Below are 11997 nucleotides of genomic sequence, written 5' to 3' on the forward strand. Positions count from 1 at the left end.
AGTCAGTGTGTGTGGAACCCGTACCCCAGTGAGAGTCAGTGGGTGTGGAACCCGTACCCCAGTGAGAGTCAGTGTGTGTGGAACCCGTACCCCAGTGAGAGTCAGTGTGTGTATGGAACCCGTACCCCAGTGAGAGTCAGTGTGTGTGGGACCCGTACCCCAGTGAGAGTCAGTGTGTGTGGAACCCGTACCCCAGTGAGAGTCAGTGTGTGTGGGACCCGTACCCCAGTGAGAGTCAGTGTGTGTGGGACCCGTACCCCAGTGAGAGTCAGTGTGTGTGGAACCCGTACCCCAGTGAGAGTCAGTGTGTGTGGAACCCGTACCCCAGTGAGAGTCAGTGTGTGTGGGACCCGTACCCCAGTGAGAGTCAGTGTGTGTGGGACCCGTACCCCAGTGAGAGTCAGTGTGTGTGGGACCCGTACCCCAGTGAGAGTCAGTGTGTGTGGGACCCGTACCCCAGTGAGAGTCAGTGTGTGTGGAACCCGTACCCCAGTGAGAGTCAGTGGGTGTGGAACCCGTACCCCAGTGAGAGTCAGTGTGTGTGGAACCCGTACCCCAGTGAGAGTCAGTGTGTGTATGGAACCCGTACCCCAGTGAGAGTCAGTGTGTGTGGGACCCGTACCCCAGTGAGAGTCAGTGTGTGTGGAACCTGTACCCCAGTGAGAGTCAGTGTGTGTGGGACCCGTACCCCAGTGAGAGTCAGTGTGTGTGGGACCCGTACCCCAGTGAGAGTCAGTGTGTGTGGGACCCGTACCCCAGTGAGAGTCAGTGTGTGTGGGACCCGTACCCCAGTGAGAGTCAGTGTGTGTGGGATCCGTACCGCAGTGAGAGTCAGTGTGTGTGGGACCCGTACCCCAGTGAGAGTCAGTGTGTGTGGGATCCGTACCGCAGTGAGAGTCAGTGTGTGTGGGACCCGTACCCCAGTGAGAGTCAGTGTGTGTGGAACCCGTACCCCAGTGAGAGTCAGTGTGTGTGGGACCCGTACCCCAGTGAGAGTCAGTGTGTGTGGAACCCGTACCCCAGTGAGAGTCAGTGTGTGTGGAACCCGTACCCCAGTGAGAGTCAGTGTGTGTGGAACCCGTACCCCAGTGAGAGTCAGTGTGTGTGGAACCCGTACCGCAGTGAGAGTCAGTGTGTGTGGAACCCGTACCCCAGTGAGAGTCAGTGTGTGTGGAACCCGTACCCCAGTGAGAGTCAGTGTGTGTGGAACCCGTACCCCAGTGAGAGTCAGTGTGTGTGGAACCCGTACCCCAGTGAGAGTCAGTGTGTGTGGGACCCGTACCCCAGTGAGAGTCAGTGCGTGTGGGACCCGTACCCCAGTGAGAGTCAGTGTGTGTGGGACCCGTTCCCCAGTGAGAGTTAGTGTGTGTGGAACCCGTAACCCAGTGAGAGTCAGTGTGTGTGGAACCCGTACCCTAGTGAGAGTCAGTGTGTGTGGGACCCGTACCCCAGTGACAGTCAGTGTGTGTGGGACCCATACCCCAGTGAGAGTCAGTGTGTGTGGAACCCGTAACCCAGTGAGAGTCAGTGTGTGTGGAACCCGTACCCGAGTGAGAGTCAGTGTGTGTGGAACCCGTACCCCAGTGAGAGTCAGTGTGTGTGGGACCCGTACCCCAGTGAGAGTCAGTGTGTGTGGGGCCCATACCCCAGTGAGAGTCAGTGTGTGTGGGACCCGTACCCCAGTGAGAGTCAGTGTGTGTGGGACCCGTACCCCAGTGAGAGTCAGTGTGTGTGGGACCCGTACCCCAGTGAGGGTCAGTGTGTGTGGGACCCGTACCCCAGTGAGAGTCAGTGTGTGTGGGACCGTACCCCAGTGAGAGTCAGTGTGTGTGGAACCCGTACCCCAGTGAGAGTCAGTGTGTGTGGGACCCGTACGCCAGTGAGAGTCAGTGTGTGTGGGACCCGTACCCCAGTGAGAGTCAGTGTGTGTGGAACCCGTACCCCAGTGAGAGTCAGTGTGTGTGGAACCCGTACCCCAGTGAGAGTCAGTGTGTGTGGAACCCGTACCCCAGTGAGAGACAGTGTGTGTGGGACCCATACCCCAGTAAGAGTCAGTGTGTGTGGGACCCGTACCCCAGTGAGAGTCAGTGTGTGTGGAACCCGTACCCCAGTGAGAGACAGTGTATGTGGAACCCGTACCCCAGTGAGAGTCAGTGTGTGTGGGACCCGTACCCCAGTGAGAGTCAGTGTGTGTGGGGCCCGTACCCCAGTGAGAGTCAGTGTGTGTGGGGCCCGTACCCCAGTGAGAGTCAGTGTGTGTGGGGCCCGTACCCCAGTGAGAGTCAGTGTGTGTGGGACCCGTACCCCAGTGAGAGTCAATGTGTGAGGGACCCGTACCCCAGTGAGAGTCAGTGTGTGTGGAACCCGTACCCCAGTGAGAGTCAGTGTGTGAGGGACCCGTACCCCAGTGAGAGTCAGTGTGTGTTGGACCCGTACCCCAGTGAGAGTCAGTGTGTGTGGGACCCGTACCCCAGTGAGAGTCAGTGTGTGTGGGACCCGTACCCCAGTGAGAGTCAGTGTGTGTGGGACCCGTACCCCAGTGAGAGTCAGTGTGTGTGGAACCCGTACCCCAGTGAGAGTCAGTGTGTGTGGGACCCGTACCCCAGTGAGAGTCAGTGTGTGTGGAACCCGTACCCCAGTGAGAGTCAGTGTGTGTGGAACCCGTACCCCAGTGAGAGTCAGTGTGTGTGGGACCCGTACCCCAGTGAGAGTCAGTGTGTGTGGGACCCGTACCCCAGTGAGAGTCAGTGTGTGTGGAACCCGTACCCCAGTGAGAGTCAGTGTGTGTGGAACCCGTACCCCAGTGAGAGTCAGTGTGTGTGGGACCCGTACCCCAGTGAGAGTCAGTGTGTGTGGGACCCGTACCCCAGTGAGAGTCAGTGTGTGTGGGACCCGTACCCCAGTGAGAGTCAGTGTGTGTGGGACCCGTACCCCAGTGAGAGTCAGTGTGTGTGGAACCCGTACCCCAGTGAGAGTCAGTGGGTGTGGAACCCGTACCCCAGTGAGAGTCAGTGTGTGTGGAACCCGTACCCCAGTGAGAGTCAGTGTGTGTATGGAACCCGTACCCCAGTGAGAGTCAGTGTGTGTGGGACCCGTACCCCAGTGAGAGTCAGTGTGTGTGGAACCTGTACCCCAGTGAGAGTCAGTGTGTGTGGGACCCGTACCCCAGTGAGAGTCAGTGTGTGTGGGACCCGTACCCCAGTGAGAGTCAGTGTGTGTGGGACCCGTACCCCAGTGAGAGTCAGTGTGTGTGGGACCCGTACCCCAGTGAGAGTCAGTGTGTGTGGGATCCGTACCGCAGTGAGAGTCAGTGTGTGTGGGACCCGTACCCCAGTGAGAGTCAGTGTGTGTGGGATCCGTACCGCAGTGAGAGTCAGTGTGTGTGGGACCCGTACCCCAGTGAGAGTCAGTGTGTGTGGAACCCGTACCCCAGTGAGAGTCAGTGTGTGTGGGACCCGTACCCCAGTGAGAGTCAGTGTGTGTGGAACCCGTACCCCAGTGAGAGTCAGTGGGTGTGGGACCCGTACCCCAGTGAGAGTCAGTGGGTGTGGGGCCCGTACCCCAGTGAGAGTCAGTGTGTGTGGGACCCGTACCCCAGTGAGAGTCAGTGTGTGTGGAACCCGTACCCCAGTGAGAGTCAGTGTGTGTGCAACCCGTACCCCAGTGAGAGTCAGTGGGTGTGGGACCCGTACCCCAGTGAGAGTCAGTGGGTGTGGGGCCCGTACCCCAGTGAGAGTCAGTGTGTGTGGGACCCGTACCCCAGTGAGAGTCAGTGGGTGTGGGGCCCGTACCCCAGTGAGAGTCAGTGGGTGTGGGGCCCGTACCCCAGTGAGAGTCAGTGTGTGTGGGACCCGTACCCCAGTGAGAGTCAGTGGGTGTGGGGCCCGTACCCCAGTGAGAGTCAGTGGGTGTGGGGCCCGTACCCCAGTGAGAGTCAGTGTGTGTGGGACCCGTACCCCAGTGAGAGTCAGTGTGTGTGGGACCCGTACCCCAGTGAGAGTCAGTGGGTGTGGGACCCGTACCCCAGTGAGAGTCCGTGGGTGTGGGGCCCGTACCCCAGTGAGAGTCAGTGTGTGTGGGACCCGTACCCCAGTGAGAGTCCGTGGGTGTGGGGCCCGTACCCCAGTGAGAGTCAGTGTGTGTGGGACCCGTACCCCAGTGAGAGTCCGTGGGTGTGGGGCCCGTACCCCAGTGAGAGTCAGTGTGTGTGGGACCCGTACCCCAGTGAGAGTCCGTGGGTGTGGGGCCCGTACCGCAGTGAGAGTCCGTGGGTGTGGGGCCCGTACCCCAGTGAGAGTCAGTGTGTGTGGAACCCGTACCCCAGTGAGAGTCAGTGTGTGTGGGACCCGTACCCCAGTGAGAGTCAGTGGGTTTGGAGATTGTCGCTCTGTCGCCTGGACCTCAAAATCCTGGTTTTCTTTTCCAGGTCTACTTTTTTTTGACGAATGTGTTCTCCCGACGGCGGAGGAGTTTGGGGATACGAGTTGAACGTGCCTCTGAATCTGGTCTCGGTCTCTATCGGAGCCTCTCGACTGCCTCGGGCGCCGACGCCATTCAGATCGCCCGCAGCCAGCTCTTCCAGTTGACTTCAATCATTGACGATTCCACCAGCGGAGCCTTGGTAAGTTCCGGAAAGTCCAAACACAGCGCTCGGGGTAACGGTGGGATCAGGTATCCCCGGGGACGATGTTCGGGTCCGCTTAGCGAACAATCGCTAAATCAGACAAGGTTGGGAAACCCCCCCCCCTTCCCGGAACTCGCCGGGCCTGGTGCTGCTGAATGGGATTGGGTCGAAGGTCAGCTCTTTCTGACATGTTGGTTCAGACTGAATGGTCCAAGTGGCCTCCTCTGCTCCAGCTGATGCTACGATTCTCAGATGAATCGCAAAGCGTTGTTGCAAAGGTGGGGTTTTTAAAAGCTGTATAAAAATTGTGAAGTGTCGGATTGGAAAGCAGTGCGTGGCCCCTTTAAAAATTCGATCTTTTTCTGTAGAAACATAGAAACATAGAAAACTACAGCACAAAACAGGCCCTTCGGCCCCACAAGTTGTGCCGAACATATCCCTACCTTCTAGACCTACCTATAACCCTCCATCCTATTAAGCTCCATGTACTCATCCAGGAGTCTCTTAAAAGACCCTATTGAGTTTGCCTCCACCACCACTGACGGCAGCCGATTCCACTCGCCCACCACCCTCAGTGTGAAAAACTTACCCCTAACATTTCCCCTGTACCTACCCCCCAGCACCTTAAACCTGTGCCCTCTCGTAGCAGCCATTTCCACCCTGGGAAAAAGCCTCTGAGAGTCCACCCGATCTATGCCTCTCAACATCTTATATACCTCTATTAGGTCTCCTCTCATCCTACGTCTCTCCAAGGAGAAAAGACCGAGCTCCCTCAGCCTATCCTCATAAGGCATGCCACTCAATCCAGGCAACGTCCTTGTAAATCTCCTCTGCACCCTTTCAATCTTTTCCACATCCTTCCTGTAATGAGGCGACCAGAACTGAGCACAGTACTCCAAGTGGGGTCTGACGAGGGTCTTATACAGTTGCATCATTATCCCCGGACTCCTAAACTCAATCCCTCGATTGATAAAGGCCAGCACACCATACGCCTTCTTAACCACCTCCTCCACCTGACGGGGCCGATTTTAGAGTCCTATGGACCCGGACCCCAAGGTCCTTCTGATCCTCTACCGTACTAAGAGTCTTTCCCTGTACTTTGAGGTTTTTTTTTAAAGTCCATGCGGAGTACACAGACTGAAACATTTTTTTTCAATGTCCAAACAGCAGTGTTGCCGAGAGAACAGTCTGCTTTTGAATGTTAGCCAATCAGCTTAAACCATGCACTTGAACAACAGCAGCCTATCAGATTTAAATTTGATGTTTTGGGAACCTGAGAACCAATCCTGTTGTCGGGATTCAAAAGAGAAAATGCTGGAAAATCTCAGCGGGTCTGGCAGCATCTGGAATGAGAGAAAACAGCTGATGTTTTGAGTCCCTTCGTCAAAGGGTCATCCGGACTCGAAACGTCAGCCCTTTTCTCTCCTTCCAGAAGCTGCCAGACCCGCTGAGGTTTTCCAGCATCTTCTCTTTTGATTTCAGATTCCAGAATCCGCAGTGATTCACTTTTATCCTATTGTGGGGATGTTGGTTTGTCATCGGGGGTATAAGAGACTGGGGGGGACAATGCCACAAACGGGAGAACAGAACCTGCCACAGCTCCAGGGAGAGAGAGAGAGAGACAGGCTCTCAACTCCAGAGAGACACAGCAACTGCTCTCTGCCACAGGTAATAGCTTTTAGCTCAAAGCCTTATCTGAATAGCAAAGGTACCAAAAGAAGACAGAGATTCCAGACGGAAGAAAGACAGAAGATTCCAGAAGATGACAAAACCTGGTTGTAATTTAGAGAGTGACTAAAAATTCTATTTTTGTTGTTAATGAGTGTGAATTGTATTTATCTCAACAGCATTCCATTCGAATGGTGTTTTATTCAGGTTGTTAATAGTTTAGTTAACCTGTTCACTGTGAGTTAGATAAATAAAGTGTTACTTGTTGATTTTACAGAGAGTCTCAGGGAGTTATTCTGTATTTAACCACTAGAGGCTGCTGAAGAGCCGATCGTCCCCCTTCACACACTCACTTTAACAGATTATGAGGTGAGGTACTCCTCTCTGAGTTGTTAGTTCTCAGAGAGGGGGGAAACCACCTCCCCTTTACAACAGTGTCACTGGACAATTGGCAGGAAGAGGAGAGATCTCAATCTGAACAGTTGGACAGACTCACCTGGTCTATCAGTGCCAGTGAAGTCACTGTAAGTCTGAGCATCCCAGAGGTGCCCCTCCGAGCGTCCTGTCCCGGGAGGGCGAGCGACCCCCACTAACCCCGTGTTCCATTCGGCAGGTAGTCCTTCTGCAGATGACCAGCAGTCTCTCCCGGGTGGAAAATCCCATCACCTTTGACCTCGATGTTTCCCTCCAAAACGTCACCATCTACATCCGGGGCAAACCCACCGATCTCAATCTCTCCAACCCCAATGGTAAGAGTCTTGAATACAGGAGTTGGGACGTCTTGTTGAAGTTGTACAAGACATTGGTAAGGCCACACTTGGAATACTGTGTGCAATTCTGGTCACCCTATTATAGAAAGGATATTATTAAACTAGAAAGAGTGCAGAAAAGATTTACTAGGATGCTCCCGGGACTTGATGGTTTGAGTTATAAGGAAAGGCTGGATAGACTGGGGCTTTTTTCTCTGGAGCGTAGGAGGCTGAGGGGTGATCTTATAGAGGTCTATAAAATAATGAGGGGCATAGATCAGCGAGATAGTCAATATCTTTTCCCAAAGGTAGGGGAGCCTAAAACTAGAGGGCATAGGTTTAAGGTGAGAGGGGAGAGAGACAAAAGTGTTCAGAGGGGCAATTTTTTCACACAGAGGGTGGAGAGTGTCTGGAACAAGCTGCCAGAGGTAGTAGTAGAGGTGGGTACAATTTTGTTTTTTAAAAATTGTTTGCATAGTTACATGGGTAAGATGGGTATAGAGGGATATGGGCCAAATGCGGGCAATTGGGATTAGCTGAGGGTTTTATTTTAAAAAAGGGGCGGCATGGACAAGTTGGGCCGAAGGGCCTGTTTCCATGCTGTAAACCTCTCTGACTCGAAGAACTCCTTCCCGATGATGTCTATCCTCGCTGCCAATCCCGTAGCGGGAGGACTGAAGGAAATCTCTGGGATGGGGGAGGAAGTGGCGACAATATGTGGCGATAGCTTCATCCCCTGAGATAACCGTGAGCTGCCTCGGAGTCTCCCAAAGGCCCAGGAAGGAGTCTTGCTCCCGTGTCGCTCACAATTCCATGGAATCTTGCGAACCCCGACAGCGCACAAGGAAACCCTTTGGCCTTTTGAGTCTGTCCCCGGTTTACCGAGGCCACTCCCCCAACCCTAATCCCCCGGTTGGTGCGGCCAGCAACTGCGGAACGGATTGGGAGCTGGGGGGTAAGCGTTTGCCACGAGGATTGGCATCAAGCCCGATGGGTGAAGAGTATGAAAGGAGAATGTTCATTCATTCCTGCGGTTTGAGGTGTAAGTTGCCTCCTCACGGCGGGGAGTGTTTAGCCGCAGTGCACTGAGTCATTTGTTACAGTAAAAGCTTGAACATCTGAGATCCTTGCTACAAATTTCACTCCAACGGGATTCTGAACATTTATTTGGAAGTGCTCCATCTCTCGGTCGCCCTTCACTCAGTTCAAACCCACTGCGATTCCTTTCTCAGGTCAGAATCAGACGATTGTGGACGGATCAGGAAGTTTGGCCATGACAAAAACGTTTGGGGATTTAAAGGTGATCCGACTGCATTCCCCAGTGGAAGTGGGAGCCTGGGAACTCCGGCTCCAAGCCAGCAGCGAGTATTCAGTGAGAGTCACCGGTTAGTAACATCGCAGGGAGAGACTTCCTGTTCTTCTGATTAATTATTCCCCATTCTATTCTGTATCTAACAATGCAAATCCCAGACTGAGGGGCAAACATTCCAAGGCTGTAACCAACTGTCTCCCTTTCCCAGGTCAGAGTTTGATCGATTTCAGTTACGATCTTGTCAAAGCTTTCGATGGACCTCACCCCGGCCTCACTGTCCAGACTGGGCGCCCCCATCCAGGTGAGTTCATCCAATGTACACATTGGCTCCCTATTCAACTCTCGCTGGGGTACGGGTTCCACACACACTGACTCTCACTGGGGTACGGGTCCCACACACACTGACTCTCACTGGGGTACGGGTTCCACACACACTGACTCTCACTGGGGTACGGGTTCCACACACACTGACTCTCACTGGGATACGGGTTCCACACACACTGACTCTCACTGGGGTACGGGTTCCACACACACTGACTCTCACTGGGGTACTGGTCCCACACACACTGACTCTCACTGGGGTACGGGTTCCACACACACTGACTCTCACTGGGGTACGGGTCCCACACACACTGACTCTCACTGGGGTACGGGTTCCACACACACTGACTCTCACTGGGGTACGGGTTCCACACACACTGACTCTCACTGGGGTACGGGTCCCACACACACTGACTCTCACTGGGGTACGGGTCCCACACACACTGACTCTCACTGGGGTACGGGTCCCACACACACTGACTCTCACTGGGGTACGGGTCCCACACACACTGACTCTCACTGTGGTACGGGTTCCACACACACTGACTCTCACTGGGGTACGGGTCCCACACACAGTGACTCTCACTGGGGTACGGGTTCCACACACACTGACTCTCACTGGGGTACGGGTCCCACACACACTGACTCTCACTGGGGTACGGGTCCCACACACACTGATTCTCACTGGGGTACAGGTCCCACACACACTGACTCTCACTGGGGTACGGGAGCCACACACACTGACTCTCACTGGGGCACGGGTCCCACACACACTGACTCTCACTGGGGCACGGGTCCCACACACACTGACTCTCACTGGGGCACGGGTCCCACACACACTGACTCTCACTGGGGGACGGGTTCCACACACACTGACTCTCACTGGGGTACGGGTCCCACACACACTGATTCTCACTGGGGTACGGGTCCCACACACACTGACTCTCATTGGGATACGGGTCCCACACACACTGACTCTCACTGGGGTACGGGTCCCACACACACTGACTCTCATTGGGATACGGGTCCCACACACACTGACTCTCACTGGGGTACGGGTCCCACACACACTGACTCTCACTGGGGTACGGGTCCCACACACACTGACTCTCACTGGGGTACGGGTCCCACACACACTGACTCTCACTGGGGTACGGGTCCCACACACACTGACTCTCACTGGGGTACGGGTCCCACACACACTGACTCTCACTGGGATACGGGTCCCACACACACTGACTCTCACTGGGGCACGGGTCCCACACACACTGACTCTCACTGGGGTACGGGTCCCACACACACTGACTCTCACTGGGGTACGGGTCCCACACACACTGACTCTCACTGGGGTACGGGTCCCACACACACTGACTCTCACTGGGGTACGGGTCCCACACACACTGACTCTCACTGGGGTACGGGTCCCACACACACTGACTCTCACTGGGGTACGGGTCCCACACACACTGACTCTCACTGGGGTACGGGTCCCACACACACTGACTCTCACTGGGATACGGGTCCCACACACACTGACTCTCACTGGGGTACGGGTCCCACACACACTGACTCTCACTGGGGTACGGGTCCCACACACACTGACTCTCACTGGGGTACGGGTCCCACACACACTGACTCTCACTGGGGTACGGGTTCCACACACACTGACTCTCACTGGGATACGGGTTCCACACACACTGACTCTCACTGGGGTACGGGTTCCACACACACTGACTCTCACTGGGGTACGGGTTCCACACACACTGACTCTCACTGGGGTACGGGTCCCACACACAGTGACTCTCACTGGGGTACGGGTCCCACACACACTGACTCTCACTGGGGTACGGGTTCCACACACACTGACTCTCACTGGGGTACGGGTCCCACACACACTGACTCTCACTGGGGTACGGGTCCCACACACACTGACTCTCACTGGGGTACGGGTCCCACACACACTGACTCTCACTGGGGTACGGGTCCCACACACACTGACTCTCACTGGGGTACGGGTCCCACACTCACTGACTCTCACTGGGGTACAGTTTCTGGTCTCTGAATGCTCCCTCACTCTCTGCCGTGACCGTTACGGCTGTGTTGACCCTGTGACGATTCTGTCTTCACCTTTCCCCCCCTCCCCCAGGTCGGAACGCCACGCTCATGGTCTCAGTGACTGGTCTCACTCTCTACGCAAACTCATCGATCACGGAGCTTCTCCTCCTGGATGTTAACGGGGCGACCTTGCAGAACGGGACCATCCTGAACGAAACGCTTTCTGTCTCCACCTTCCTGGTGGAGATCGAGAGCATTCCGAGCCAATCCTTCTTTGTGTTGCTGAGGGGATTGGACGGGGCAGGGAACGTGTTCCAGAGACTGTTCGCCACACTCTTGGCCACCTCACGCTCAACGCTAACGGTACAGTAACGGCCCCGTGACCCACGACACCGGGGGGGGTGGTGGTGCCGGTTTCTCTGTTGTCTATCTCTCCACAGCGAGACAAAGCATCGTAGCTGTGAGGGACAGCTCGGTGGATAGGATATTGGTATGTCGATAGGCTGGAAAATTGGGCGGGGATCCTGGATTCAGGATTCAATCCTGGACCGGGGAGTGGCGCGGGCTTGGAGGGCCGAAGGGCTTGTTCCTGGGCTGTATTGTTCTTTGTTCTTTGTTTGAGACCCGGGCTGTAGACAGAGTACAGACAGACATCCTTTTGTATCTGCTGAACCCTCCCTTTGTACCTCAGCGTTGTGGCTCACTCCCGCTTTGTGGCCGGAATTCTCCCACCAGTGGGATTTTAGCGGGCGGTTTGGAGAGAATGTGAATCCCCCATTGACAGTAGGGTGTGAATTTCCGGCTTTTAGACCAGCACAGCCAGAGAATGCCATCGCGCGTGTTCCGATTTCTAACCAAGGGTCGTAAAACCTCACTTAAGATACAGATTTTAAAAACCTGCCGCGTCCAATCCAAAATGAAACTGAACATCTCCAACCCACAAGATAAAGAATATCATTGAAATTGAAAGATATGTTTAGTTCCGAACACCGTGAATAGAATTCCCTACCTCTGGAATGTCAGACAGACGGGAGGTAGACTCTGAGCGCTGATTGGCACGATATTTTCAGTGCTACCTCCGATCAGTTTACAGAGAAGGCAGGTCACTCCGAGACAAATCTCTCCCTGGGGATTAACACATGGCTGGTGATTGTGTTACTGTTTTGTCATCAATGACATCATACACCATAGAAAGCGTTCTTTCTGGTTGTATCACAGCTTGGTCTGGGGCTCCTGCTCTGCCCAAGACCGCAAGGAACTGCAAAATG

The 11997-nt window shown here is 54.9% G+C and overlaps 1 protein-coding gene across 1 annotated transcript in view; it reads left to right on the plus strand.

Moving 5' to 3' along the window:
- LOC144486623 (von Willebrand factor A domain-containing protein 7-like) overlaps nucleotides 1-11997 on the plus strand; it is a 95499-nt gene that overhangs the window by 66654 nt on the left and 16848 nt on the right. Inside the window, exons 14-18 of the mRNA XM_078204669.1 lie at nucleotides 4427-4621; nucleotides 6906-7041; nucleotides 8274-8426; nucleotides 8562-8654; nucleotides 10821-11092. Of these exons, the coding sequence (XP_078060795.1) occupies nucleotides 4427-4621; nucleotides 6906-7041; nucleotides 8274-8426; nucleotides 8562-8654; nucleotides 10821-11092 (849 nt within the window). The remainder of the gene's footprint in view (nucleotides 1-4426; nucleotides 4622-6905; nucleotides 7042-8273; nucleotides 8427-8561; nucleotides 8655-10820; nucleotides 11093-11997) is intronic.

Source organism: Mustelus asterias, unplaced genomic scaffold (genome assembly GCF_964213995.1).
Source record: "Mustelus asterias unplaced genomic scaffold, sMusAst1.hap1.1 HAP1_SCAFFOLD_416, whole genome shotgun sequence".
Taxonomy (NCBI): domain Eukaryota; kingdom Metazoa; phylum Chordata; class Chondrichthyes; order Carcharhiniformes; family Triakidae; genus Mustelus; species Mustelus asterias.